At 46.2% G+C, this 26,938-nt stretch overlaps 3 protein-coding genes and 1 non-coding gene across 9 annotated transcripts; 2 read left to right on the plus strand and 2 right to left on the minus strand.

The window, feature by feature from the left end:
* Positions 1-66: 66 nt before the first annotated feature.
* On the minus strand, positions 67-9,942 carry nol9 (nucleolar protein 9). 3 transcript variants are annotated; one of them, XM_089015146.1, is made up of 13 exons: positions 5,002-5,234; positions 4,427-4,879; positions 4,162-4,360; positions 3,272-3,402; positions 3,064-3,199; positions 2,477-2,573; positions 2,286-2,383; positions 1,584-1,751; positions 1,248-1,506; positions 1,071-1,185; positions 651-825; positions 442-575; positions 67-344 (listed from the first exon to the last, which is right to left on the minus strand). In XM_089015146.1, exons 2-13 carry the CDS (start codon positions 4,862-4,864, stop codon positions 231-233), a joined length of 2,064 nt encoding a protein of 687 aa, XP_088871272.1. In that variant the 5' UTR covers positions 4,865-4,879; positions 5,002-5,234; the 3' UTR covers positions 67-230. The 3 variants fall into 3 exon arrangements, with proteins under 3 accessions (XP_088871272.1, XP_088871277.1, XP_088871266.1); XM_089015151.1 differs by lacking the exons at positions 3,064-3,199; positions 3,272-3,402; positions 4,162-4,360; positions 4,427-4,879; positions 5,002-5,234 and adding exons at positions 7,571-7,706; positions 7,779-7,909; positions 8,669-8,867; positions 8,934-9,942; XM_089015140.1 differs by having other exon boundaries at positions 4,427-5,234.
* A 1,005-nt stretch (positions 9,943-10,947) lies between these two features.
* On the plus strand, positions 10,948-17,007 carry zbtb48 (zinc finger and BTB domain containing 48). Of its 2 annotated transcripts, none has more exons than XM_089015158.1 (10): positions 10,948-11,638; positions 12,944-13,200; positions 13,403-13,508; positions 13,791-13,886; positions 13,982-14,068; positions 14,303-14,457; positions 14,565-14,701; positions 14,781-14,945; positions 15,008-15,096; positions 15,979-17,007. In XM_089015158.1, exons 1-10 carry the CDS (start codon positions 10,949-10,951, stop codon positions 16,156-16,158), a joined length of 1,962 nt encoding a protein of 653 aa, XP_088871284.1. In that variant the 5' UTR covers position 10,948; the 3' UTR covers positions 16,159-17,007. The 2 variants fall into 2 exon arrangements, with proteins under 2 accessions (XP_088871284.1, XP_088871293.1); XM_089015167.1 differs by having other exon boundaries at positions 13,982-14,076; positions 15,979-16,117.
* klhl21 (kelch-like family member 21) lies at positions 16,740-26,732 on the minus strand. 3 transcript variants are annotated; one of them, XM_089015182.1, is made up of 6 exons: positions 26,474-26,732; positions 22,485-22,586; positions 21,322-22,386; positions 19,405-19,810; positions 18,907-18,979; positions 16,740-18,071 (listed from the first exon to the last, which is right to left on the minus strand). In XM_089015182.1, the coding sequence occupies exons 3-6, from the start codon at positions 22,346-22,348 to the stop codon at positions 17,754-17,756; spliced, it is 1,824 nt and encodes a 607-aa protein (XP_088871308.1). In that variant the 5' UTR covers positions 22,349-22,386; positions 22,485-22,586; positions 26,474-26,732; the 3' UTR covers positions 16,740-17,753. The 3 variants fall into 3 exon arrangements, with proteins under 3 accessions (XP_088871308.1, XP_088871311.1, XP_088871301.1); XM_089015185.1 differs by lacking the exon at positions 22,485-22,586 and adding an exon at positions 25,867-25,963; XM_089015175.1 differs by lacking the exon at positions 22,485-22,586 and having other exon boundaries at positions 26,474-26,730.
* Positions 26,733-26,865: 133 nt separating this feature from the next.
* Positions 26,866-26,938, plus strand: trnar-ucg (transfer RNA arginine (anticodon UCG)). Its single transcript has one exon. It is a non-coding gene; the product is annotated as a tRNA-Arg (tRNA).

The raw sequence follows: 26,938 nt of genomic DNA on the forward strand, positions 1-26,938 counted from the left end.
TAGCAATGACAAATACTGCATTGAAACGCTGGTTGGAGCAGTCCAAATAAAAACTAGACGTCTGAATACATTTTTCCTGCTTTTAATACAGCACAATTCAGTAGCAGTTTTGGAATGGCAGCGGTACAAACAAAAAAAAAAAGACATTCCGAGATAACTCTTGAAGAGTCAATTTGAGACTTGATGTTGGGGACAAGAGAAAACTGACACAAATGCAAAAAGTTGGAACCTCAGTGTGCCTGACATGACCTCTGCAGGCCTTTGAAGAACCGGAGTTTTCCAGCACCGGTCAGGTCAAAGGTGTACTCCGACGTCACATAAGGCAGTTCTCCCTGGAAACCGTCCTGCCACACAAAGTTGTCATTATTAGGGAGAAGCGTCAAAGACATTTCAACCCAATAGCCAGGATTGCAGAGCCTTTGTAAGCAACACGCAAGTTACCTGCTCCGTCAGGAGGCACGAGGGCAGCGACGCGGCTCCGAGAAGGAGACAGTTGACCTTGCGCAGGACGGTGGGATCTACCGACGTCAGAACAAAGTAGAGGCCTCGCGTCACGTCGATCCCTCGCAACACACCTACAACATGCAAAGCCAAGGTTATACTCCACGATAACGCATGCAATAATTAATTAAATATGAAGCATTTCATACCCAGGCCCACGCAAGGGCAGATGGGCGCTTGAGCCAGCAGGACCGGCCCTCCTTTGCCGGTCACCTTCTCCGACAGGCAGCAGAGTCCCACCAGGCCGGAGTTGACGGCATACAACATGTGACTGGGCGCCACCTCGGAATGGAGCACACCCAAAGCCACTTCTGTGTGGGGCACCTGGGGTAAAATGTGACACCGTTTTGTTTCCTTTCTGTATTTACGATACAGCGCTATGAATCGCGTTCTGTGCCACTTAAAAGCTTCGACAACATCTCTGTTCATTGCCAACATTTCATTTTAAAGCTAAAGGAAGAAGGTCTGGTGAAGAATTTGCTTTTTTTGACGGTCAAGCCAAAATCACATTTCGCTTTAGGTCCATCAAAACGTTCTTAAATAACGGAGCTTATTTGAAAAAAGGGCACCTGATATGGTACGAGAGAATGAAGAGATCGAATGGGTCCCGGATCAGGCGACTGCAGCTGACCGAGGTAGGCGAGTAGCGAAAGTTCTCGCAGCTCATTGCTGCGCTGGTGTTTCCTGTGCGACACAGGACGTGTGAGCCGCCCGCCGACGTCACGCCGCTAAAGCTCGACACTTACGCCTTCCCTTGGCAGCATACGCCTTCAAAGTGGGACCGGACAGTCACGTGAACATAGGCGGGCGAAGGGCTTTGTGTACTTTCTGTGAACTCATCCAGCGCCGTCTGAGCGGGCGGGCGAGTCCGGAAGCCGCGGGCCGTCCTTAGAAACTCGGGGGTGAGGACCGGGCATTGCGCCGCGCCGCCGTCGGCGGTCAGGTGGATGACGTGCGAAACCGGGAAGAAACGCAGCATATCCACAAGCAGCTGCTGTCCAAAACCTAAAGATCACCTCCGCAGAGGAAAACTATTGTTCACATTCAATCAACAAGCGAGACATCATTCTGTTTCCGGCGACCTTTAACCCAGCCCATGGTGTTGATGACAACGGGCGTCTCTCCGCTTGCGGAGCGTCTGCGCCACAAGGACTCGAGGCTTTCCAGGTAGCGATCCAAGTCCGACGTGCACGACGACTCGCCGTAGTAGACCATGTGGTCGGGGTTGCGCTGATGTGTGAAAGGGGGGCCTGAAAAGTCAAGCGCAATCTCTTTGGAAAACAAGACCGTGCGATTGCTTGCTCGCCACTGGCGGCTGCGCAACCCCGATGGGCCAAAGAGGCTCCGGCTTGAAAGGAACGGAGCTTCGTAACACAAGGCTAACTACGGGCAATAATATCGTGTAAACCGGCGGTGCCCACGACGTTGATCGCCATCGACGTCGCGGAGAAAGAAAACAACCATTTTGTATCTGTGCACGTTACAGGGAAATACGTACGGCAAAATGAAACCGATCAGTCGGGGCTCAAGGGGGTCAATTGATGAATGCAAGACTGCATATTATATATCTGCTACGCAAGTATATACGTAAACACCATGTGTTATGTTTCTAGAGGTTTTTCACCAACTTCGGGTCTTATTCAAGTTAGTTAGTTAGTTAGTTAGTTAGTTATCCCTGCTGTAAATAGTACCACGGGTCTTGGCCAAAATCAAATTGTTGCAAGTATTTTGAGGACAAGGGTTCCACTCTAACATGATTTTCATCAAGAAGAGATCCAACATACCCAGCAGAGGTTCTCTGACAGTCAACATAGACAAGCAACCAGCCGGGGTGAACTCTGTTTGACCAAGGTCTGCTTCCAAATAGTCCACACTTGTCGTACTTCACACACACACACACACACACACACACACATATTCAATTTGAGTGACCAGTATCATTCAAGCATCATAAGACGATGACAATGCCACTTACTAATTTAGGAGAGAATTAATCAGCATGCGGATGTATGTCGACTTGCCGACGTTTTTAGCTCCATAAACGAGGACAACAGCACAAGCGTCCATGTCCCCTGGAAGAGACAGAGATAGACAGCTTTGTGTCCTTCAAAGAAGCGGAAACCTTGGCTAAGGATGAATAATAAGGCAAAAAGGTCCATCGTAGACACGAACGACAGCATTAAATGCACAGGCTTTAGCATCCATTATGATGAAGACTATTTTTTGGACATCACGTTGACTTGAATTCAAGTCATTTAGTTAGTTCCGCGCAAATGATATGGACTGACTAGTTAGTGGTCAGTATGAGTTGCTAGTTCAGACATGAAAGCAGTGCAGGTCCATATTGGATCTTTTGGGGGCATTGGCTCAGAAAAAGCACTCACGCCGTCTGTAAATAGCCAAGCATGTTCAATGCCTGCTTTCACGCAAAGTGTGAAATTAAACAACCGAGAAAATGTTTTGTGATCCATTTTTGAAAGTGTGTCGTGTCAAGTCAACTATTTTGCGCTTCTGACGTAAATAGCGGGTGTCCCGACATGGGCTTCTTTGGAGCTGATTTACCTCTGCAGTCAGTGACCACCGCATTCAGGGACTCCCGACAGCTCGGCGACACCTTCAGGCCCTCGATGCTGTCGACCAGAGGAATCATCCCCAGACCGTTCAGGGGCGTGTCCAGGACGGCCGACGCGAGTTCACCCTGGAAACGCGCGTGAGGTACGCTTTTGTTTTGATGCCGACGACATTTCGAAGACACAGAAAGCCGTCTTACCACAGTGGGGCCAAACAGGTTGGTGAGATTGCCGAAGCTTGCTAGGAAGTGTGTCAACGGGGTGTCCATGGGCTCCAGGAGGACGATGGAAGATTTGGAAGCAACCTTTTTAACTAGCTTCTTCTGTGACGCTGCAAAGAGAGAGACGCAAATCCAGAGATGATCAGTTGAACCCAGCAAGAGTTTTTAGACGGCAGCGGTTAGGAGAGTAAATACGAGAATACAGTGCAGCTCCTTAAGAAATTGCCTGCATGATGGCATGGCTTTGACACGTGGAACGGATCAGTTCTTTTGCTCAATATTTCCCACGGCCGTGAATATTCAATGGATTATTACCATAACTGCTCAGTAAGAATGCGGGAAGATGATCAGAATCAGAATCATCTTTATTGCCAAGTATGTAGAACACACAAGGAATTTGTTTCCGGTAGAACACGCTGCACTAGTATCGTTGTCCAAAAAAACTGCTAAGTGGCACTACACAGTTCCATTTTGGCTACTGTTGATGAAATATTTATTTGGGTTGACTGTAATAACGGCCCTACGATGGAACTCCCACGTGGCCCACGACAAAAATTGGGACACTCCTACTAACTACAGCGATACAATAACAATACAATAACAATAGCGCATATATTATACGTAAAATTGGGTATATTTTGTGTAGTTTTAAGGCTTATTTAGTCAAAAATTATGTTTTATGGGGACCTGGGAAGGGATTATTCTTATTTTTAATGGTTTCTCATGGGAAATAAATGTTTGGCGGACGATGTTTTTGCCTTACACACCTTCTGGGAACCAATTAAGTTCCATTACAAAGACAGTTATCCATTGAATTGACCTGTTGCAAGTTTAACAAGACAAAGATGGCAATTGTTCAATCAATTTACCGGATGGAAGGTAATTGCACAGGACATCTGCAGCCACACGTCCGCGGTCGCAGCCCTCCAAGGCTCTGATGGTCAGAGGACAATGTGAGGCGGGAGAGAAGAGGGGATATGACGGTTGTCCCTCCTGAATGGTGAAGCCCATCACTTCCACTTGGCCAAACAAGCAGGTCAAAAAACATTTCCCACGGAAGCACAGAGTCTGAAAAAAGAAAAGCAGAAAGACAAGGTTTGCAATGGACTCCATGTTTCATTTCCTAAAGCATACCTGTCCTTTCTGCATGACAAGTACGGCGCGGTTCTTCTGATCGTCCCTTTCTGCACACTGACGGAGAGAATTCCCATCCAGTCGAAACGCACTCTCGTCCTCCGCGGCACCTTTTGACTCGAACCCGTTCACTCGGACCAATGGGGAGAATTCCTTCCAGTCCCGGCCGTCATCAGAGTCGAGGCCCGCGTCGCCATTCGTGAAGGACTTTGTCTGACAAACATTGTTCCCGGATACAGGCTTGGCCTTGTTCTTCAGTCTCTTGACAACCGGCTTCTTTTTCATCGACTCGCGATGCTCCTTGGTCATCTCAACAACGACAGGACTGGAGTTAAGGTCAGAGGGAGCGACGCGAGGCCTGCATCTTTTACCCCTCACGTCCTTCCACTTTTGAGATGTGGCGCGGACCTTTGAATGACCGACCGCCTTCGCCTTCATGATGCGGACGCGTGGCTGGTGGATAATCACGAACGCACGCAACAATAAAGCATATTATTCTTTCTCGACAGAATGCAACGGGGGAAATAATCTCGGTTTACCGTTGTCATCAGAAAGGAAAGACGGCCTCAATTTACCTTTAAACATGAACCACAGGCAACCTGAAATTAGCGAGCGGGTCTGGCTAGCTTACTAGCTTCGTCACCGACAAATGTTCATCGCCTGAAATAAAGACAAACTCCAGCGACGTCAAAAAACAAAAACACGAATTCCGATGTTGCTCAGAGCTCCCGCACGACCAAAAAATGTGTAATTTCGTGTCGCCAGTTACCAAAGTTGCAGTTAGCCAACCAGCTAACATGTGGACCAGGGAGCCACGAACAGGCGTCGAATCGAAATGGCCAACAATTACATTCCTGTGATATTTGCCTTGCTCGTATCGTGATAAGAATATACCGGGACGATATTAAGATACAATAACGCACTTTGTTGAAAAGTGCTTTTTGTTGCGTTACAATCTGGTGTGCAACTTTAACCCTGCCGACCATTCTATTCCGGATGGTGAAAATTACGTCACATCCGCTTTCTTTTAGGGTCCAACAAGAAGAAAAACAAGGTGCATTGAAGCTCGTTTTGCGCTTTTACTCGAAACACCCGATACGCCGCGCACCCTCCATCGCCCGAAAGGGATTTTTTTTGATAACTTGAGTGTCGACCTGAAAGTTTCACCTTGTGCTAAATTGCCCCGTACCAACCGAGCTAAGGTAAGGGAGCGTCTAGAAAAAATATGCTAGGACGTAAACGTCGACGTGCTAAGGATTTCGTCTCCCAATTTAAAGTTGAGGCAACTTATTAATACGTATGTCACAATCAGTGTTCATAATTTACTCGGTTCGTTTTTTATGCGTATTTATTTAGTGCCTGTAAGTAGGCATCCATAAATCCTCCATTGTCAGGCAGGGGTCAGTCAAAGTAGGATGTCTTCTTCACGGAGCATCTGCGTTTACATTCACATTATATTTGGCGCTCTGCAATTGTTTCATTCGTTTGGATAGTCAGAGAGAGACAGATTTTTTTTTCCTGGTGCATTTGCTATATATACACTGCGCCCAAATGGATAATAATCTCATATTAAATTGTGAACCCACGGTATGTCTTGAAAAGCAATCTTTGTACGTTACCCACACCAGCAACGAATCAACAATTGTTGGGCAAAACAAATAAAGGCATCAAATGCATCTATTGAATAAGCACAAATACTTGCTGATCCATTCCAAATGAATGTATACGTTAATATAGAGTTTGTTCTTGTGCAATGAACGTGTGAAATTCGGGCATCCAATATATTTTTGAAATGCATGCAGCAGGACCATCTCTTTCAACAGATGGAATATCAGCGCTGCTGTTCCTCCATGGATTTTGCACGTTTTCTCTGAAATCATGCATGGATGGATGAATGGATAGGTTGATAATAATAATAATAATAATAATAATAATAATAATAATAATACATGGATGGCCTGACAATTGGAGTTTCAATTCCATCATCTAAAACGCATCTGTGTGTTTTGTTTTTGTTCCCAGCGGAGGGAGATGCACCCCAGTGACCATGCACGGCGTGTCCTGTCCACCTTAAACCAGCAGAGAGCAGCAGGCAGCTTCTGCGACGCTTTGCTGAAAGTGACCGACGGGCTGGTTTTCGCCGCCCATCGGAGCGTCCTGGCATGCTTCAGTCCAGTCTTTCGGAGGAACGACATTGCTGCCGACTCACCCGCCGGCATGGAGGTCGACCTTCAAGAGTGCTCGAGCGAGGGCCTGGAGCTGCTGCTGGACTTTGTCTATACCGGGGAACTCCAGCTGGATCCGGGCGTCCTGGACAAAGTACAGAGCGCAGCGTCCAGTTTGCGCATCCCTGAAGCGCTGGCAATCTGTCAGCGCTTCAGGGACGAGCCGGCCGACGCCGTCCCTCTTCTCAAGCGAGGGCGAGGCAGACCCAGAAAGAACAAGTCGCAGGTCTCAGGTGACCGCACAATCAAACGGACGGTGGCCAAAGGTCAGCGTGACCCGCGTGGCGTCCGAGAGGTTATCGCAGGCGCCGTCACCACCCGCTCCGGCCGTCTTGTCAAGGAGAGAATTAATCAGCATGCGGATGTATGTCGACTTGCCGACGTTTTTAGCTCCATAAACGAGGACAACAGCACAAGCGTCCATGTCCCCTGGAAGAGACAGAGATAGACAGCTTTGTGTCCTTCAAAGAAGCGGAAACCTTGGCTAAGGGTGAATAATAAGGCAAAAAGGTCCATCGTAGACACGAACGACAGCATTAAATGCACAGGCTTTAGCGTCCATTATGATGAAGACTATTTTTTGGACATCACGTTGACTTGAATTCAAGTCATTTAGTTGGTTCCGCGCAAATGATATGGACTGACTAGTTAGTGGTCAGTATGAGCTGCTAGTTCAGACATGAAAGCAGTGCAGGTCCATATTGGATCTTTTGGGGGCATTGGCTCAGAAAAAGCACTCACGCCGTCTGTAAATAGCCAAGCATGTTCAATGCCTGCTTTCACGCAAAGTGTGAAATTAAACAACCGAGAAAATGTTTTGTGATCCATTTTTGAAAGTGTGTCGTGTCAAGTCAACTATTTTGCGCTTCTGACGTAAATAGCGGGTGTCCCGACATGGGCTTCCTTGGAGCTGATTTACCTCTGCAGTCAGTGACCACCGCATTCAGGGACTCCCGACAGCTCGGCGACACCTTCAGGCCCTCGATGCTGTCGACCAGAGGAATCATCCCCAGACCGTTCAGGGGCGTGTCCAGGACGGCAGACGCGAGTTCACCCTGGAAACGCGCGTGAGGTACGCTTTTGTTTTGATGCCGACGACATTTCGAAGACACAGAAAGCCGTCTTACCACAGTGGGGCCAAACAGGTTGGTGAGATTGCCGAAGCTTGCTAGGAAGTGTGTCAACGGGGTGTCCATGGGCTCCAGGAGGACGATGGAAGATTTGGAAGCAACCTTTTTAACTAGCTTCTTCTGTGACGCTGCAAAGAGAGAGACGCAAATCCAGAGATGATCAGTTGAACCCAGCAAGAGTTTTTAGACGGCAGCGGTTAGGAGAGTAAATACGAGAATACAGTGCAGCTCCTTAAGAAATTGCCTGCATGATGGCATGGCTTTGACACGTGGAACGGATCAGTTCTTTTGCTCAATATTTCCCACGGCCGTGAATATTCAATGGATTATTACCATAACTGCTCAGTAAGAATGCGGGAAGATGATCAGAATCAGAATCATCTTTATTGCCAAGTATGTAGAACACACAAGGAATTTGTTTCCGGTAGAACACGCTGCACTAGTATCGTTGTCCAAAAAAACTGCTAAGTGGCACTACACAGTTCCATTTTGGCTACTGTTGATGAAATATTTATTTGGGTTGACTGTAATAACGGCCCTACGATGGAACTCCCACGTGGCCCACGACAAAAATTGGGACACTCCTACTAACTACAGCGATACAATAACAATACAATAACAATAGCGCATATATTATACGTAAAATTGGGTATATTTTGTGTAGTTTTAAGGCTTATTTAGTCAAAAATTATGTTTTATGGGGACCTGGGAAGGGATTATTCTTATTTTTAATGGTTTCTCATGGGAAATAAATGTTTGGCGGACGATGTTTTTGCCTTACACACCTTCTGGGAACCAATTAAGTTCCATTACAAAGACAGTTATCCATTGAATTGACCTGTTGCAAGTTTAACAAGACAAAGATGGCAATTGTTCAATCAATTTACCGGATGGAAGGTAATTGCACAGGACATCTGCAGCCACACGTCCGCGGTCGCAGCCCTCCAAGGCTCTGATGGTCAGAGGACAATGTGAGGCGGGAGAGAAGAGGGGATATGACGGTTGTCCCTCCTGAATGGTGAAGCCCATCACTTCCACTTGGCCAAACAAGCAGGTCAAAAAACATTTCCCACGGAAGCACAGAGTCTGAAAAAAGAAAAGCAGAAAGACAAGGTTTGCAATGGACTCCATGTTTCATTTCCTAAAGCATACCTGTCCTTTCTGCATGACAAGTACGGCGCGGTTCTTCTGATCGTCCCTTTCTGCACACTGACGGAGAGAATTCCCATCCAGTCGAAACGCACTCTCGTCCTCCGCGGCACCTTTTGACTCGAACCCGTTCACTCGGACCAATGGGGAGAATTCCTTCCAGTCCCGGCCGTCATCGGAGTCGAGGCCCGCGTCGCCATTCGTGAAGGACTTTGTCTGACAAACATTGTTCCCGGATACAGGCTTGGCCTTGTTCTTCAGTCTCTTGACAACCGGCTTCTTTTTCATCGACTCGCGATGCTCCTTGATCATCTCAACAACGACAGGACTGGAGTTAAGGTCAGAAGGAGCGACGCGAGGCCTGCATCTTTTACCCCTCACGTCCTTCCACTTTTGAGATGTGGCGCGGACCTTTGAATGACCGACCGCCTTCGCCTTCATGATGCGGACGCGTGGCTGGTGGATAATCACGAACGCACGCAACAATAAAGCATATTATTCTTTCTCGACAGAATGCAACGGGGGAAATAATCTCGGTTTACCGTTGTCATCAGAAAGGAAAGACGGCCTCAATTTACGTTCAAACATGAACCACAGGCAACCTGAAATTAGCGAGCGGGTCTGGCTAGCTTACTAGCTTCGTCACCGACAAATGTTCATCGCCTGAAATAAAGACAAACTCCAGCGACGTCAAAAAACAAAAACACGAATTCCGATGTTGCTCAGAGCTCCCGCACGACCAAAAAATGTGTAATTTCGTGTCGCCAGTTACCAAAGTTGCAGTTAGCCAACCAGCTAACATGTGGACCAGGGAGCCACGAACAGGCGTCGAATCGAAATGGCCAACAATTACATTCCTGTGATATTTGCCGTGCTCGTATCGTGATAAGAATATACCGGGACGATATTAAGATACAATAACGCACTTTGTTGAAAAGTGCTTTTTGTTGCGTTACAATCTGGTGTGCAACTTTAACCCTGCCGACCATTCTATTCCGGATGGTGAAAATTACGTCACATCCGCTTTCTTTTAGGGTCCAACAAGAAGAAAAACAAGGTGCATTGAAGCTCGTTTTGCGCTTTTACTCGAAACACCCGATACGCCGCGCACCCTCCATCGCCCGAAAGGGATTTTTTTTTGATAACTTGAGTGTCGACCTGAAAGTTTCACCTTGTGCTAAATTGCCCCGTACCAACCGAGCTAAGGTAAGGGAGCGTCTAGAAAAAATATGCTAGGACGTAAACGTCGACGTGCTAAGGATTTCGTCTCCCAATTTAAAGTTGAGGCAACTTATTAATACGTATGTCACAATCAGTATTCATAATTTACTCGGTTCGTTTTTAATGCGTATTTATTTAGTGCCTGTAAGTAGGCATCCATAAATCCTCCATTGTCAGGCAGGGCTCAGTCAAAGTAGGATGTCTTCTTCACGGAGCATCTGCGTTTACATTCACATTATATTTGGCGCTCTGCAATTGTTTCATTCGTTTGGATAGTCAGAGAGAGACAGATTTTTTTTTCCTGGTGCATTTGCTATATATACACTGCGCCCAAATGGATAATAATCTCATATTAAATTGTGAACCCACGGTATGTCTTGAAAAGCAATCTTTGTACGTTACCCACACCAGCAACGAATCAACAATTGTTGGGCAAAACAAATAAAGGCATCAAATGCATCTATTGAATAAGCACAAATACTTTCTGATCCATTCCAAATGAATGTATACGTTAATATACAGTTTGTTCTTGTGCAATGAACGTGTGAAATTCGGGCATCCAATATATTTTTGAAATGCATGCAGCAGGACCATCTCTTTCAACAGATGGAATATCAGCGCTGCTGTTCCTCCATGGATTTTGCACGTTTTCTCTGAAATCATGCATGGATGGATGAATGGATAGGTTGATAATAATAATACTAATAATAATAATACATGGATGGCCTGACAATTGGAGTTTCAATTCCATCATCTAAAACGCATCGTGTGTTTTGTTTTTGTTCCCAGCGAGGGAGATGCACCCCAGTGACCATGCACGGCGTGTCCTGTCCACCTTAAACCAGCAGAGAGCAGCAGGCAGCTTCTGCGACGCTTTGCTGAAAGTGACCGACGGGCTGGTTTTCGCCGCCCATCGGAGCGTCCTGGCATGCTTCAGTCCGGTCTTTCGGAGGAACGACATTGCTGCCGACTCACCCGCCGGCATGGAGGTCGACCTTCAAGAGTGCTCGAGCGAGGGCCTGGAGCTGCTGCTGGACTTTGTCTATACCGGGGAACTCCAGCTGGATCCGGGCGTCCTGGACAAAGTACAGAGCGCAGCGTCCAGTTTGCGCATCCCTGAAGCGCTGGCAATCTGTCAGCGCTTCAGGGACGAGCCGGCCGACGCCGTCCCTCTTCTCAAGCGAGGGCGAGGCAGACCCAGAAAGAACAAGTCGCAGGTCTCAGGTGACCGCACAATCAAACGGACGGTGGCCAAAGGTCAGCGTGACCCGCGTGGCGTCCGAGAGGTTATCGCAGGCGCCGTCACCACCCGCTCCGGCCGTCTTGTCAAAGGGCCCACACCAATGAGCCAAGAAGAAGAAGAAGAAGAAGAAGAAGAAGAAGATGCCACCTGTCATGTCCCGGCCACCATTGAGGAATCACCGCCTCTCTTTTCAAAGGCAGAATTTGCTGAAGAGAAGGTCCACAACGACCAGGAGCAAATGCAGGTTAAAAAAAAAACACTTCAGATGATTGATTGGTGAATGAATGAATGAATGAATGAATGAATGACAGCGCAGACTGCTGAGCGGGCCCATCTGGGCTCACTTCTCTTTTTATAGTCTGTAGACCTGCGCCATATTAAATCCTTGAAAGATATGACACAAACAAAGGTTTACCATGAAATATCAGATCTATATTAAATATTTTGGATTGTTTTATATTTTGAGGTACAGTGAGACCTCTGCGTACGAACCCCTTGGCTTACAAACTTTTCAGTTTATGAAATTTATTTTACCTTGGCATACAAACTTTTTTCGTACACGGAGCTGCCTCAATGAGTCCGTTCTTCTCACAACAAAATGGCAGCCGACTGTTTTTGTCCTCTATTCCCCGCCCCCAGTCTTTGGTTAAAGCCACGTGATTGGTCAAGAACGCAGCAGTGGGGGCGGGGGCTGGTTTAAACATTAAAGAGACAGGCAGACGACAATGAGAGCGTTTCAACTTTGATAGTTCAAAGGCAGAGTGTAGACTGCAAGGTTAAAATAGCCCAACAATCAGGCTCCACAAACAACCTGCGCAAGCCATCTGCACACTTGATGCAAAAAGCGATCAACCCAGCTAAAAAAAACACAATTGATGAAGAACTAGATAAAATGATCACATTCCTCAAGATGGTGAACGAAGAAGGTTACGTTCCTCATCAAGTGTTTCATGCTGAGGAAACCGTACACTCCATTCCATCAACAAAAGGTCTAATAAAGCCACTTTATTATACCGTACAGTTTATTTCTTTAACTATAATACCATAGCACATTTATTCTAAATAAAATAAGGTATATTTTGTGTCTTTTTAGGGCTTAGAAAATTAGAAAGTAGAAAATGATGTTTTATGGGGACCTGGGAACGGATTATTCTCACTTTAATGGTTTCCTATGGGAAATTAATTTTTGGAATACACACTTTTCGCCTTACGCACTCTGCCTGGGAACCAATTAAGTGCGTAAGCCGAGGTATCGCTGTATAATTGTATTTAGACATTTTACTGGATTCGGTGTTCAATACTATCATCAGTCACCAACATCCTGACAAATTGATTAGAATCGATTTGATAAGCTTTGTTAGTCTGTGGAGAATTTTGCATGCTAGAAACAAATAAAGATAAACTAAGTTAGTGAATGAAAACTTGTTTTGAAAAAAATGTAAAAACTCCCAAAAGTGCTTCCAAAACAAAACAAAAAGTGAAAAGACGAAGGATTCGTAGCAAATAGTCATCCGTTGCAAATCCAAGGCTTTCTTTGATCCACTTGCAGTTGAGCCAAGCGCTGAGCCACACGAGAGACGACGTGGCGCTCGAGGACCAAAGCGAGCCTTTTGAAATGAGCCTCTGCGATTCTGACCAAGACTACGTCCCGAGCCGCAAGTCCGCTGCGTCCAGAGCTGGACAATCCCGCGCCACTTTGGCCCGGAGCGCCGATGAGGGACAACCGTGTCCGCCGTCCGACTCTGTCTGCTGTCCCGTCTGTCGCAAAGTCTTCAAGAGCAAATATTATCTCAAAGTGCACAACAGGTAGACAGACGCCAGGCCCAAAATCCGCTCATGCATGAATTGAAAACAATGGCCACATTTCTTATTTATTTCTTTCATCATGTATTTATTTATTTTAAGGTATTTATTAACATATTTTTACATATTTTTTTTTACTTTTGTATTGACCTCTTTCTTTCTTTATGTATGTATGTGTTTGTTTGTTTATCTTTGTGCTTGTAAGACGCCACACAGGTGAAAAACCGTTTGGTTGCCCCAAATGTGGGAAACACTACTTCAGAAAAGAAAATCTTTTAATCCATGAGCTCAGGCACTGTGCTGCAACACAGGTAAGGATAACGTCTCTTCGACAGTATCCTCCAGAGGACTTTTGAAAGGCGCTTATCAATGAAATGTCTTATTATGATTGTTATGAATTGTTTTATCACCAACACGTTCACCATTCTGTCAAGAGAGTCATCGGCCGCAAAGTTGTGCCAAAAGTAATGAAACATTCAACAGTCACACACTTGCGTTGTTCAAGGTTTTGTGGCAGCTGCAGCCGTTTTGCGTTTGCCTTCAAAAGTCATTTGGTGTTGACATGGACAATTGCATCCCGATCCTCTCTGCAGACATTCACGTCGTGTCAGACGTGTTCGTTGACATTCAAAGGGAAGGAGGAGCTGCGTGCGCACGTCGCATCCCATGTGGAACACATGCCCTACGAGGTAGCGCCAACCAAGCAACGTCTGCGTGCGTGCGTGCGTGACATCCAACGCTGAATGGAAAGCTCATCCTTGACATGTTTTTATTCATTCCCCAGTGTTCACTGTGCGCCGATCAATTTATGTTCAAGAAACACCTGATGTGCCACATGATGAAGGTCCACGGATATCCCAAACCACATGCCGTGAGTTGGTCCGTAGTGGGCTACTTCATCCAAAAAAAAAAAGACATCTATATACGTATTTGCAGGGGATAGGGACTAAGCCACGTACGCTAAAACTTTGCAAGAAATGCGCAATCTTAGCAATACGTTTATTCCTTACAAATAACCACTAAACTAGAGGAGAAAGCTTATACAATTAAACAAGGCCTATACATGGTACGCCGTGCCCCAAAACGGAGCCGATTTTTCTGTCAGTGTCCACAGTGCACCAAAACTTTCTGGACTCGTTACGAGCTGCGAGTGCACGAAGCCGCAAAACACCGCGGGGAAAAGCCGTTTGTGTGCGAAGAGTGTGGCCATCGAGCGTCCAGTCGCAACGGCCTGCAGATGCACATCAAAGCTATTCACAGGTAAAACGTCCAAAAAAAACAAGCGTATGGTCTTGTGTTTTTGTGCCTCAGTTTCCCGACTTTGACTTGGTCATTCTTTCTCTCTTTCTATTGTGTCATTGTCACAGAAATGAGCGTCCCTTCCTGTGCAGCATCTGCGGCCATGCCTTCTCCCAGAAAAACAACCTCAACATGCACCTTCGCGTGCATAGCGGCGAAAGGCCCTACCAGTGTCACCTGTGCGGCAAAACCTTCCGCACGCAAGGTAACGCAAGTGCGTGACCGAGGCCGCGCACGCCGCTCTCATGGCTTTGGACGCGACATTTCTTCTACTTTGACGGCAGCGAGCCTGGAAAAGCATCACCGAACGCACACGGGCGAGCGCCCCTTCCCCTGCGATGTGTGCCAGCAGCGTTTCACCGAGAAAGGCGCCCTTCTTCGCCACAAGGCCAGCAAACACGAGGAGGGACGCCCTCACTGCTGCCACATCTGTAACAAGACTTTTAAAGGTAAGAACGCCGCCCGTGTGCCGGCGGCCTGCAAGATAAGCACGTTTGATCTTCTTTGCCAGCCAAAGAACAACTGCGCGTCCACCTCTTTCGCCATAAGGGGATGAGGAAGTTTGAGTGCGCCGACTGTGGCTACAAGTTCACCCGACAGGTACGCCGACAACACCGGAGAATAGCTTTTCATTTGACATCACGCGCCAATCTGACCCCCAAAAAAGAGAGATGTATACACGTGGCCAGATGGGTTCGAAGCACCATATTTTCCAAACTATGAGGTGCAGCGGATTATAAGGCAAACCTTCAACGAATGACTGGATCATAAGGCGCACGCACGGTCTGCATTTGAAAAAAACTGTTAGGTGCGCCTTATAGTGCGGAAAATACGGTATTTGGAGTTGGGCCCGGATAAAATTCTCCATATGGCAATAATAAATAATAAACTCCAGCACCAAAGATTGAAAATGAAACCACCAAAATGCGCAGACGTTGAGCTTGGATGCGATTCATATCCTAAAGTCAATGGTGGTATGAATATTCGATAAGAGTTTTCTGTACGCCATCATTGAGGGAGCAAAAGTCATGAGACTGCTGCACGATCAGGCGGGAATGGGTGGCTGTCAGGGAACTGCTTCCCTTGTACTGATTGATCATTTATTGATGATCATCTGCTGGGGAATTGTCAAGTCAAGCATGTGACCTCAATCCAATTGAGGAAGCATTTTGCTCGCTGAGAATGAAACGGAGAGAAAAATAGCTCAACAATTAGAAAGGATTTGAAGCCTGGGAGAGCACCACCAGAGAACGAGCGTCTCAGGACTTCAGCCTGTATTGGAATGCACAGGATTGACAATGAAGCATTAAGAAGTGACAGTTTGATTGCCGATTGCTAATTTGTCCCATTAACGTGCGTCCCCCTCAGATTCGTGTCGCAGTGGAAGCACATCTTGCATGTTGAACGTCAATTTTTTGGGAGAATTGTTTGATAAAAATGAGTGTTTTGGTTCAAAACGAAGACGTTTGTTTTGTGTCCCAGGCACACCTGCGACGACATGTTCAGATCCACAAGAGGACCGAGAATTACAACCCGCGACAGAGGAAACTGAGGAACGTGGTCGTGGATGAAGATGATGGCGGCCCAAAAGCAGCAGAGGCCGTGCCGGTTGTTCTCCAAGTAGTTGACTCCGCTTGTGAAGTGGGAGTGATGCTTAAATAGAGCCCCAATCTTTTTTCAATCTTGTGACCTGCCGTGCATGTTCACCAGTCCAAAATAAACTGGAGTCTTTCTTTCGGGAGCTCATCAGGGACACAACTCTTGTCCTCTCCCAAGTTCCTGAAAACAAATCAATCCACGGCCACTGGGTGCGTGTGGGTTTTGAAGTCACCGATCTCAAAACATCTTAACTCATTCACTGCCAGACGATGTGCAAATGCGTCCACTCTCGTGCCAGGGCTTTGCTCGTTTTCTCTCAAATTGCGGGAGCCGCACAATAGTGGGTTTTAGGACCACCTCAACAATCGATGCAGCAGAAGAAACCTCCGACTTTCATCAGAAAAAAACGTTTGTCAATCTTATTTGGTTCTAGAGTTATCTGTGGAAGTGGAAGTGGGGGCAAATGCTGCCCCCTCGTGGGAGGAAAGAAAAAGTGCCAGGGGTCTGACCGAAGCTTGAGCCACACCTGCAAGAAAAACTAAAACCCGAAGAAATTTGGGAATGGCGCTCCACGTCCTGCTTTTTCAATTGCCAAATTAATTTGGGTGTGAGGGAGGAAAGAAAAAAACATGATGGACACATACTTGGTTGAAACATTCAAGGCGAATGAATGCATCGCACCGCACTTTAATATATTGAAATATAAAACGTCACGCATTTGTTTTGTCCGTTTAAAAAAAGAGAGTTGAACACAAACGAATGCTGAACAAAAGGATAAGTGACACAAAAGGCTTCCATCTTCTTTCCCTTCCAGCTAAGCACACAGTAAGCATCCATTTTCAATCAAGCCAATTCAGGCAGCAAAAGTTCCACGTCGGGCTACTTGAGATCCTGTTGCACTTCCAGTCGAGGCCACCAACAAAGACGCAGCTTGACACCACTTGAATCCGTTTCAAATGTTCTCTGCGCATTCCATTGAACGTGACTTCCGGCCACATTCAACCGCTGTGCCAATTCCAGTCGATCGAACATGTTTTGGAATGCAAAGCTGATGGTGAGCAACTGACATTTCAACCTAGAATGTTCCAAACGCAACGCAAAGCATTTTTTCTGTGCTCTTTTGAATGCCATATGCGCAGTCACATCTGGCAAAGATCAAGCAAACCTGCTTTTCATGTGGTTGTTGGCCTCCCTAGAATGATACGAGTGATAGATCAGGTTGCTTTTTCTGTAATGTCTTCATCTTTTTTTTCTTCTTCTCTTCCAATTCCATCACTTGAAAGTTCAATTTGTGTTGCAGTGCCCTCAAACGACCAGAAGAGCCTCATTAAGTTGGCCACTCATCAGCGCCACTATCTATCTGTGCGCAGTGACGACGCATTCACAATCCGCTCCGCTCGAGTGACCATGAGATTTCAGTTCTTCCTTCATGACATCATCCCACGAATCGTTCAGCCCTTCACAAATAACTCCAACCGCATGCAGATGATGCTTTTCTCCTGCTTGTACACGGACGACGGCAACCATTTCATTCAGCCTTGAGGCTCAGATCCTCTTTCAAATGCTCACTCACCCAATGTCACGTGACCTTCTTGTTTCAGCATTGCGATGAGGTCCGTAAAGTCAGGGTGAGCGCGGAGAGCCAATGGAAAACAAAGTCAGCGGGCAGCGTCGGCGTCCCGGTTGACGTCGTGGTTCAGATTGTGGATGGCTCGGTGACGCTGATGCCGGTGCAGCTGAACGGCGTCGGGCGCGCCGGCCGCTTCAAAGGCGTCGGACACCAGAGGCATGAACTGTCGGAATATGCTGACGCTGCCGTGCCAAAAGGTGGGCTGAGGCAGCCGCCCCGCCACGCTCCAGGTGCGGCTGGCCGGCTCGTACGCTTCCACCACGTCCGACAGCTCAAACGTGTTGTCGTAACCGCCCGAGACAAAAAGCCTGCCCCCCAATGCCGCCACGCTGCCTCCGACGTGGACCTAGGCGGACAGAGACAAGCAGACGCTCTTGAGGGAAAAACGCAAAGTAAGTGTCAAAGGAGGTGAATCGGGAGTCCAAGACTTGGGAGGAAAGCTTTTGGCCAAATCCGACGACTATCTCCACGTACCGCAGTCATGGCGGGCCAACCTTACAGTACCAAGTGTGCTACCCGCTAATGAGTCAATCAAATGCAATGAAGTCAAAGTGCGCACTGAAAACAAAAGATTCATGAAAATGGATGATGCTTCATCAAAGTTGAACACAAAAACAATGATGTCGTTGTGTACAGTTATACAAGTCAAGGAGTCGTCACTATATGCGGAGCTTTTATTTCCTCAAATGTCCGTTGCATTTTATGTGTTCAATACACACTGCAAGCGGATTATTTCTTTTCACATGCCACTCGTTATGTACCAATTCAAGTAGCATATTTTACATCATATAAGGACTATAAGGCGTACCTTCAATAAATGAAAATTTTCCAAATATAAGGCACAGCACATGACAGTAGAGGCTGGGGTTACGCGCGACTTCTTCTACAGGGGGCAAACGGAGACCTTTTGTGGCTCAATATGACTTCACATAAAAGGTGCACTGGCGTATAAGGCGCGGAGTCACCTTTGGAAGAAAATGAATGTAAACCGGAAAATACGGTACTTGTGGCCTACTTTGAGAATAAGCCACACGCAGCTGAGGGCACACACAGTAGTTGACTGTATTCATTTCAAAAGCAAAGTTCCCGAATCAGTCGTTGCGCGGATGATCCTCAGCTGCGGCGCATGTCGCGGACAAATGAGCCGACAGAAATACAAACAACCTCGTCGGGATACAAACCTGGTTCATTGGACAAATCTTATCCCACTCGTTCTTCGGGGGGTTGTAAACATCCACCTCTGCCGAGTCATCCCTACAACAAATGAACATGAGGGTTTTCTTACTCATGCCAATTAACAAAGATGCACAAGTATGGTTGTCGCATTCAAATATGGCTGGATCTGTTCATTCGGTGAGTGTGTCATTCTTTAATAAATCCGTTATTTGAGGTTAAAAAAGAATGATATTACAATTATTACTACGACAGATTTAGTTTTGTTTTGAGGTAACTGTACGAAGCTAGATGGCTTCATTATTGTTATTTATGGATTATTTTTATATTGCTTGCGCATTGTCAGTGATGTAGCTATGCATGCTTCTGGTGCGTAGTGATCACAAAAAAGTGCGCTACTGGTTTAAAAAAATAGATTTTTGCAGTAACTGATGATGAATGCGCTGGTTTTGACACCACTCGTCCCCCCCTCCCAAAAAAAAAAAAAAAAAAAAAGAGATCTTCACCTGACAAAGAAGATGAGGCCGTTGAGAGTCACCGTTTTCGGGGTGAAAGACCACGGCGGTAGCTGTCCGCAGTTGACCACGGACCAACGTTTGCTGTCCGGCTCGTAGCTCTGGACGGCCATGGCGTCTTCCCCGGCGAGACATCCGATAGCGTAGAGGCGTCCGTCGCACGCGGTGGTGGAGCAGTTGTCCATGGAGTGCAACATGGGCGGCAAGGCCTCCCAGCAGTCCAGCGTGCGGTCGTAGCGTTCCGTGCTGTCGGACGCCACCACGTACAGCTGACCTTTCAGCACGCACGAGCTGTGATACTCGCGCGCTTTCAGCATGGGCGACACCTCCGTCCATTCGTTCACGCTGGACTTGTAGCGCCACACGCCGTCGTAGAGTCGGGAGCCGTCAGAGCCACCTGCCGCAGGGGGTGGGGGGGGTCAAAGACGGGTTATTCTCAAGCCCATCACTTTTGTACATCGCAAATGGATCCCCAATCCTGCATAGATGAAGGAAATGGCAAATCTTGCTTGCAACGTCGACAGAGTCAAACGTGAGCATTCCAAAAAGATCCTTTATGCGATAAATCATTTTCATAGTTGCAATTAATCTACAATTTCTAGAAAGAAGCATTCTAGTTTTGTTTTCGCAACTGACTGATTTTTATTTTAGGTATTTTAGGTTGACGTGATAGTTGCCAGAATGAGATTCAGATGATGGATAAATTGCCTCATGAAAAAAGATCTAAAGAATGAAGATAACAATATGAATGTGGGAACAATGTTTTCCCTTTGGTAGTTGTTTAACTATCCCCCCAAAAAACATGCCAACATTCAGACGAAATACACCATTCATCGGGGGTGCGCCTCAACACCCGCAAAATACGGTACTCCCGTTTGTAATGGAGCATCAATGTGGCATGAAATGACTTGTATCCTCGGATGGTGTTGCTGTTATTTTGAGTGGTGGGGAAAGCTGATGCTGTTGAGTGTCTTACATCAGCATTGCGCAAGATATTTTCTCAGTGGGGACCGCAGTGACTGACTAGAAGGTACGACATGTTCTGCTTCGCTCTGATGTCATCATTTTGCAGCTTTGCCAATTGAACTTGATGCCACCCATTGCTGGACTTATGTGCCTTCTCACCTTTCTTTCTTGGTTCGTTTTACATTCAAATTACAAGTGTGTGGTGTGCTTATCTTATCAAAGACCTCCCATTTAAGGTTTCTGTACAATTTGCAAAACGACCGCAATTCACCTACAAATGTACAAAGTGTACCTTCAGCTCAGTCTGTACCTTTTTTTCCGTATTTCCTGATGTGAACCAAACTCGTGTCAATTTAGTAAAATCTGGTTCGAGCAATGAGACGTCAGGAATGAGTTGAGCTGAAAAATGGTACATACACGAGAAAGTGAAGCTTTGTTTGGTCTTAGTGTGAATTGACATCTGTACGCCATACACAATCAGTCTCAACATATTCGTCATTCTGATCTGGATCAAACTCATTACGATTGTTCTTAAAAAGGATTGATGAAAAACATCTGACCGAGCACTTACTACCTATCGCAATAATTGTTTGAACAAATCCGATGCTTTGTTCCAGCATTCCCGATCCCAACACGTTGGATTTTAGATCATTTACGATGCTTAGAGTACGCAATCGTCTTTGGGTTATCTCGCTCTTTTGGCCAAAAGATCATTTTTCCACTATTTTCGGATGTCTCGAAATGGCACTTTCTGCTCAACATTGTGCTGAACGTACACTGACGTGCCATTTTTAAACTCCTTCATCTATAGGAGAAGAAAAACAACTGGTTCATGAAGTAAATTTGAAGGTTCATTTCCCAGGACGACCTCTTGTTTTCTGCCAGACAAATCTCATGTAGGCCGGAAATGTTTCAAATACATCGTCAATGGAAAACACTTACCTGTGACATACATGTCATTTCCCAGGGCAGCTATGCTATAGCCCCCACCCAGGTGGTCCGGGAACTCAGCCAGGTAGCGCCATTGGCCCGTCTGCGGGTTGAAACAGTCCACCGTGACGAGCTCGTCACAGTCCTGGTCGCAACCTCCTACCACCACCAGGATCTCAGCCAGTCCGGTGGACGGCCGCGGACGCATGCGGCGGCAGGGTCTGTCGTGGCGGTCATACTCGCTGGACTGAAAGCTACGGGCCTCGTTCACCATCCGAAGGCAGGTGGGCGAAAGGTATACGAGGGGGTCGCTCTCCACGTGGGCCAAAAGGAAGAATCTCCTGACAAAAGGGAGCCGCACCTGCTGGAGGAGCTCGGGCCAATAGTGAAGCCTCCGCTGAAGGTCGGCCTTGACCCAGCGCACTGCGATCTGATACACAGTCTCCTCTTTGTCCACACACAGCTCGTCATCAGACACAAACTCAAGGAGGCGCTTCCAAGGTAACCGTTCAAAGTCCGTCCCTTTGGCAAGATCCATTAAGTTTTTCAGGACAAAGCGGCGCGCGCTGGCCGCCAGCTCTCGGCAAGCGTAGGTCTCTGCAAAGTCCTGAATTTCTAAGCAGTTGTAGACATCCAGACGCTGTTCCAGGAAAGCGCAGCAGGCCTCTTTGACAGACGGGAACTGGAACAAATCTGCTGTTTTCAGCAGAAGATCCACATTGTCCTGTGTGACAGTGACCCGCCCTGTGTAGCAGAAGTCCACCAGCAGTCCCAAAAGCTCGGCCGAAACCTCGTGTAGAACCACCCGGTCCATGATGCTCTCGCGTAGCGTTCCGGCGAACATAGCCCGGAAGTAGGTACTGGCGGCGGCCAACACCGTGCGGTGGCAGTGGAACTCGCGGCCCTCTGCGCATAAAGTCACGTCGAAAAACTTTTGCTCCGCACGCAGCTCGTGGATTCCACGAAGCAGGTTGAAGGCGTGGGCCGTATCAAAAAACGGCAGGGTGGACGGTTGCGTCTGTAAGATGGGAGTCTCCATCTCGCCTCAAGTGCTTGCGCTCTGGAAGACGTTTACATCTAAGAGCAAAGCACACGGACACATTCCTTTGGTATTTGGACACAAAATAACCCAAGTTGTAGTCAACATGACACTGTGGTCATTTCAAGTCGCTCACCTGTAAATACGTGTCTATAAGTCATCCAAAATTATTTCAAACGTTCCTTTTTATACTCCTGGAAGTCGTTTGAAGCAGGATTTGGAAGGAGAACATGGCAGTCTAGAACATTCATCAGCTTGGAGTCAAATGACTAGTTCCTTCTAATGAAAGACGGGCAGCTCACTTGTGTGCTGAGGCTATAAATACACCCGCAGCGTGCATTTCCGCTGAAAGGGGGTTGCAGGGTGGATGACTCCTTTCGGAGAACACCTAGCCTGTTGTTATTGGACTGAAAATCACCCCTACTTCACACCAAAGTCCAATTTCCGGTTAGATCAGGACTCCAATGCTGCTATTATTAATTATGGAGTCACCCTGACAGCTGCAATGACATTGAATACACACACATGGATCTTACTTACAAATTTAGTCTTTTTTATTTTCCAATCTTTGTTTTGATTTGGGTCTCTGGTTGGTTGGTCTCTAGCTTCAAAGTTCAGGAGCAATCCTCCATCTCACAGGAAATATTGATATTCAACCTTCGCCAAATGCTCATGACTATACATTTGTTATTGCATAGTTAATACCGCAGAGTTACAGTAAATTAGGTTTGGTAGTAGGTTTGACTTTTAGGGGGTCGCTATTTATGAACTTTTTAACAAGTAGGTAGTGAAGGTTTACAGCTTTCAAATAACTGCTTGACATTTAGAAAGTAGGCGTCAGACTTTGACGATTCAAATCAAGGAGAATCACTCCATGTTATATTTTTTTAAACAACTTGCTGAAGCATCATGAATCACATTTTCAAAGTCATTGTTAACATTTGAAGATTATTTCCTCTTAAACGAGGGATGGATCCTTTTACAAAGGTTTGCGTGAAGGTCACAATAAAGCCAGTGGTCTCTGGCCAAGGGACTTGGCACACATTCCACTCTGGGCTTCAACAATACGGACAACACGGGGAGCTCATCGCTCGGGCAAACTCCACCTCTGTACGAGCCAACCATCACTGCAAAAACACGTCGGTGAAAACATCACAAGTGATCTGTGTGCAGAACATGCTTTCTTGGAGAATTTGCCTCATCGCCCTTTTTGTTCCTCAGACAAATGGGTAAAAGTAGAGAGACACAAAGCAACCACGATATGTTTACCAGAAGTTCAGAGACTCGTATGCTCAAGTATGAATAAAGTGCGAGCATGGGACATGATCATGTGTGCTCATTCCATGTTGCTGAAATGACCACGTGGACTGTCCACTGCCACTCCCTGCTGAAGCAGACATGTGAAGCTTCTTTTTCCCGAGAATAGCTCACGACAGGGTTTTAGAGTGCGTTTTCAAGCAATGACACCGGCAGTCTGAAAATTCAGAAGGCTGAAAATAGAACTCCTGCCATGAGACACCAAATTTGATGCATGTCTAAATCATTGGCATCCAGGATTTGATTTCACCTTTCGACTGGAAGGTAGAGTGGCGTGCGTACGTGTCTGTGGTGATACAAGTTGACATTTGGTGTTGCTTTGGGGACATAATGCTTATTTGCTTGAACATCTCAAGTCATTTGTTTCATGAGTTTGTCAGTCAGTCAAATGGTGTTGCAGTCGTAACATGTATAAATGTGAGGTAGAATTTATGTCTACTTTATTCATCACACTCTGTGTTTTTTGTTGGCTGTTGACTATTCAATTTAATGGGGCTCTAGGCCGTTGCGAGTATGGATCAACCACTTTTATTCGAGTTCATTTTGCCATTTGAGTGTCAAGGAAAAAAAAGGAGTTTTACACAAAGACATTTATTTGGAAGAGTTGATGATTGATTTACTGTGCACCGATGAGTTTCAGGGAGGACATCATCTGCAAGTCTGATGACCATCGACATGGTGAGCAAAATAAAATAAAGGATGTCAGAAGGGGGTGGCGCTCAGCTTCATGCTAGGCTGGCGGCTTGTCGGCTGGCCACCTATGCAACAGCTGCAGTTGCCCGCTCAACCGTTTTGAGTGCAACAACGTAATGCGTGAGCCTCGAGAGCTGAGCCTGACCACGCCATAAAAAGCCACACTCATGTTCGGCTCGAGATTTACTGAGGCAGACCAGCACAAGGTCACTCTGTTAAAGTGGACTACTAGATTACAAACACTATCCATACATCCATTTTTTATAGTGCCAGTCCTGACTTGGGATGCTCATACCTGCCTTATGAAGAAAAAACAACTAATTGATGTGTTCTGTGCTGTTTTTCGAACAAACGGCACGGGCATTAACACGAGCATACGGCTTTGTGGCATCGTGGATCAGACGGCTTTTAAGAAACAAACTTTGAGTGGGTTGGGCTAAATTATTAAATATCGATAAACTCCAATCTTAAAGGTTCCATTAAAGGCCGTTCGAGAAATGACTCCAATTGATTTTGTGAGGACGCAAGAGCATGTGGGCTGGTTGAAGATTGTGCCCCTATCACGTCATGATATTGATAGACAAGGAAGAAAGAAGTACTCTTTGCTTGCTGTGCTTGGAACTAAAGCAGTCGTGATAATATTTGCATAACTTTGTCAAACCGAGAATCATTTCCTCATTCTGGGTACACCACTCCAATGGGTTCTTCCCTTCGTGGTGGAACATTTTAAATAAAAATAAAAAAGGAGAGAGCAATTCCAAAACTAGGTAACCAGGTGTAACTGTAACTATGAAGAGATTGTGATTGATGATTGTCAAGGCCTAGCTTAACAGAGACTTCGGATCATCCATTCTGGAAGCCCTATGTCGACGGACGTATGTACGAAATATTTATTTCGAAAATTGCCACCCCGGCCGGCCCTGCAGTAAAAAGGGATTCCAATTTTGCCAAATCTTAAGAAGCAAATGGGGATCGATCTCGAACTGTGTTATGTATGTGAAATGTCAATTTCTCCATTGCCGGACGAATAAAGGTACATCCAATCCAATCCAAGTCTTCAGATCATCCATTCTCATCAAACGCTTACATTTCAAAATTCCTTCTAAATTCCAGTGAGTGACAGTATGAGTAATTAGCAATTAATGCAGAGCAAACAGTTTTTTTTTATTGATTGAGGAGTAACAATGACCTACATGACCGACCACTGGAGCAGAGAACTTTAGATTTCACCTTCTCATCTTGCGGCCCTTATGATGATAATAATAATAATACATGTCATTTATAAGCGCCTTTCAACAATCTCCAGGTCACTTTACAGTCAAAGGCTAAGTTTTTCTGTGGGTGAGCAGAAGAACCTTTGGCGGTTCATACAATGTCAGCTTTTGGAAAGAGTTTCAAAATGATTCTTATGACATAGATTTTTATTGTGATCAAAGTGGTGTATTCCAATTATTGTATCTCTTTTTGTTTTGTTTCAGGCATGATCTTGCCTGCATTCTGTTACATACCAAGAGGCTTCGCTTCTTACATTCTTGTCATTGCTCGTGGTGCAGCGAAGACTTGGGGTTAATGAGCCAGTGGCCTCGCAGCCGTCCGTCCTTTCTCCTATGAGCCGTGCAACCATACATGTCCAGAACAATGAGTACACGTTGCCTTGGCTCTCAGTCTCAAATTACTGATGACACGCTTGCACACCATAACTTTTCACCCCACAAAGCACGGCCATTTCTAACGATCAAATACAAAGTGTAGCAAAAACAGGAAGCCCAAGTGACAGGCAACTCTGCGGGCTTCAGCATACTTCTACACAAATCGATGAACGAACGGGACTGATCACAAATTCGGGTGTTGGCGAACGTTCAACTCATTGCGTTTATTTGTCCGACGGTCGGTTTATGACGTTAGGTGTTTGTGACGTGTCATGGGAAAACATTTCATATATTTGCAGTCACGGTTAAAAGTTGAACGCTGTCGAACGGCGAGTATCGCGTTCGTGCGAATGTGAAGACGTCATCTTTCTCTCCGGACCCCCCGAGCAAAAAAAAGGTTGCTGTCGTGCTCAGTCTTCGCCGTACGAAGGCCGGTATCAACAACAAGCTTAAAGGCCAAGCTTACCCGTGTTTGTCCTCTCCCCGGACTCATAAATATTCAGTGTCCAGTGAATAAAAGCCTTTACAAATGGATCGGCAACTAATCTTTGATGTCGCAGACGTGCTCGGACTCCTCCGGCGCCATGATAGTATGCAGTGCTACACGTTGCCTTCATGTAATGCCGGAAAAGCAAATGCTCAACACGCAGGCAGTGGATATCAAACTCTTTTTGTTTTGTTAGCTTGCTTTTTCCATGTACACTTACGGTCTCAATAAGCGCAGTATTATCGCTATGAAATACGTCCAACTGCTTTGGCTGTTCTTGAAAAACTGGAAATGCAAAATTCAAAAGCATAACACTTGGCACACTCGGTATTTCCAATATGTAAGAAAAAAGCGGCGTTGTTCCATCGGTCGGCCGCGTGGCCTAATGGATAAGGCGTCTGACTTCGGATCAGAAGATTGAGGGTTCGAGTCCCTTCGTGGTCA

This window comes from Hippocampus bargibanti, linkage group LG01 (assembly GCF_051943395.1).
Source record: "Hippocampus bargibanti isolate YZ-2025 linkage group LG01, ASM5194339v1, whole genome shotgun sequence".
Taxonomy (NCBI): Eukaryota; Metazoa; Chordata; class Actinopteri; order Syngnathiformes; family Syngnathidae; genus Hippocampus; species Hippocampus bargibanti.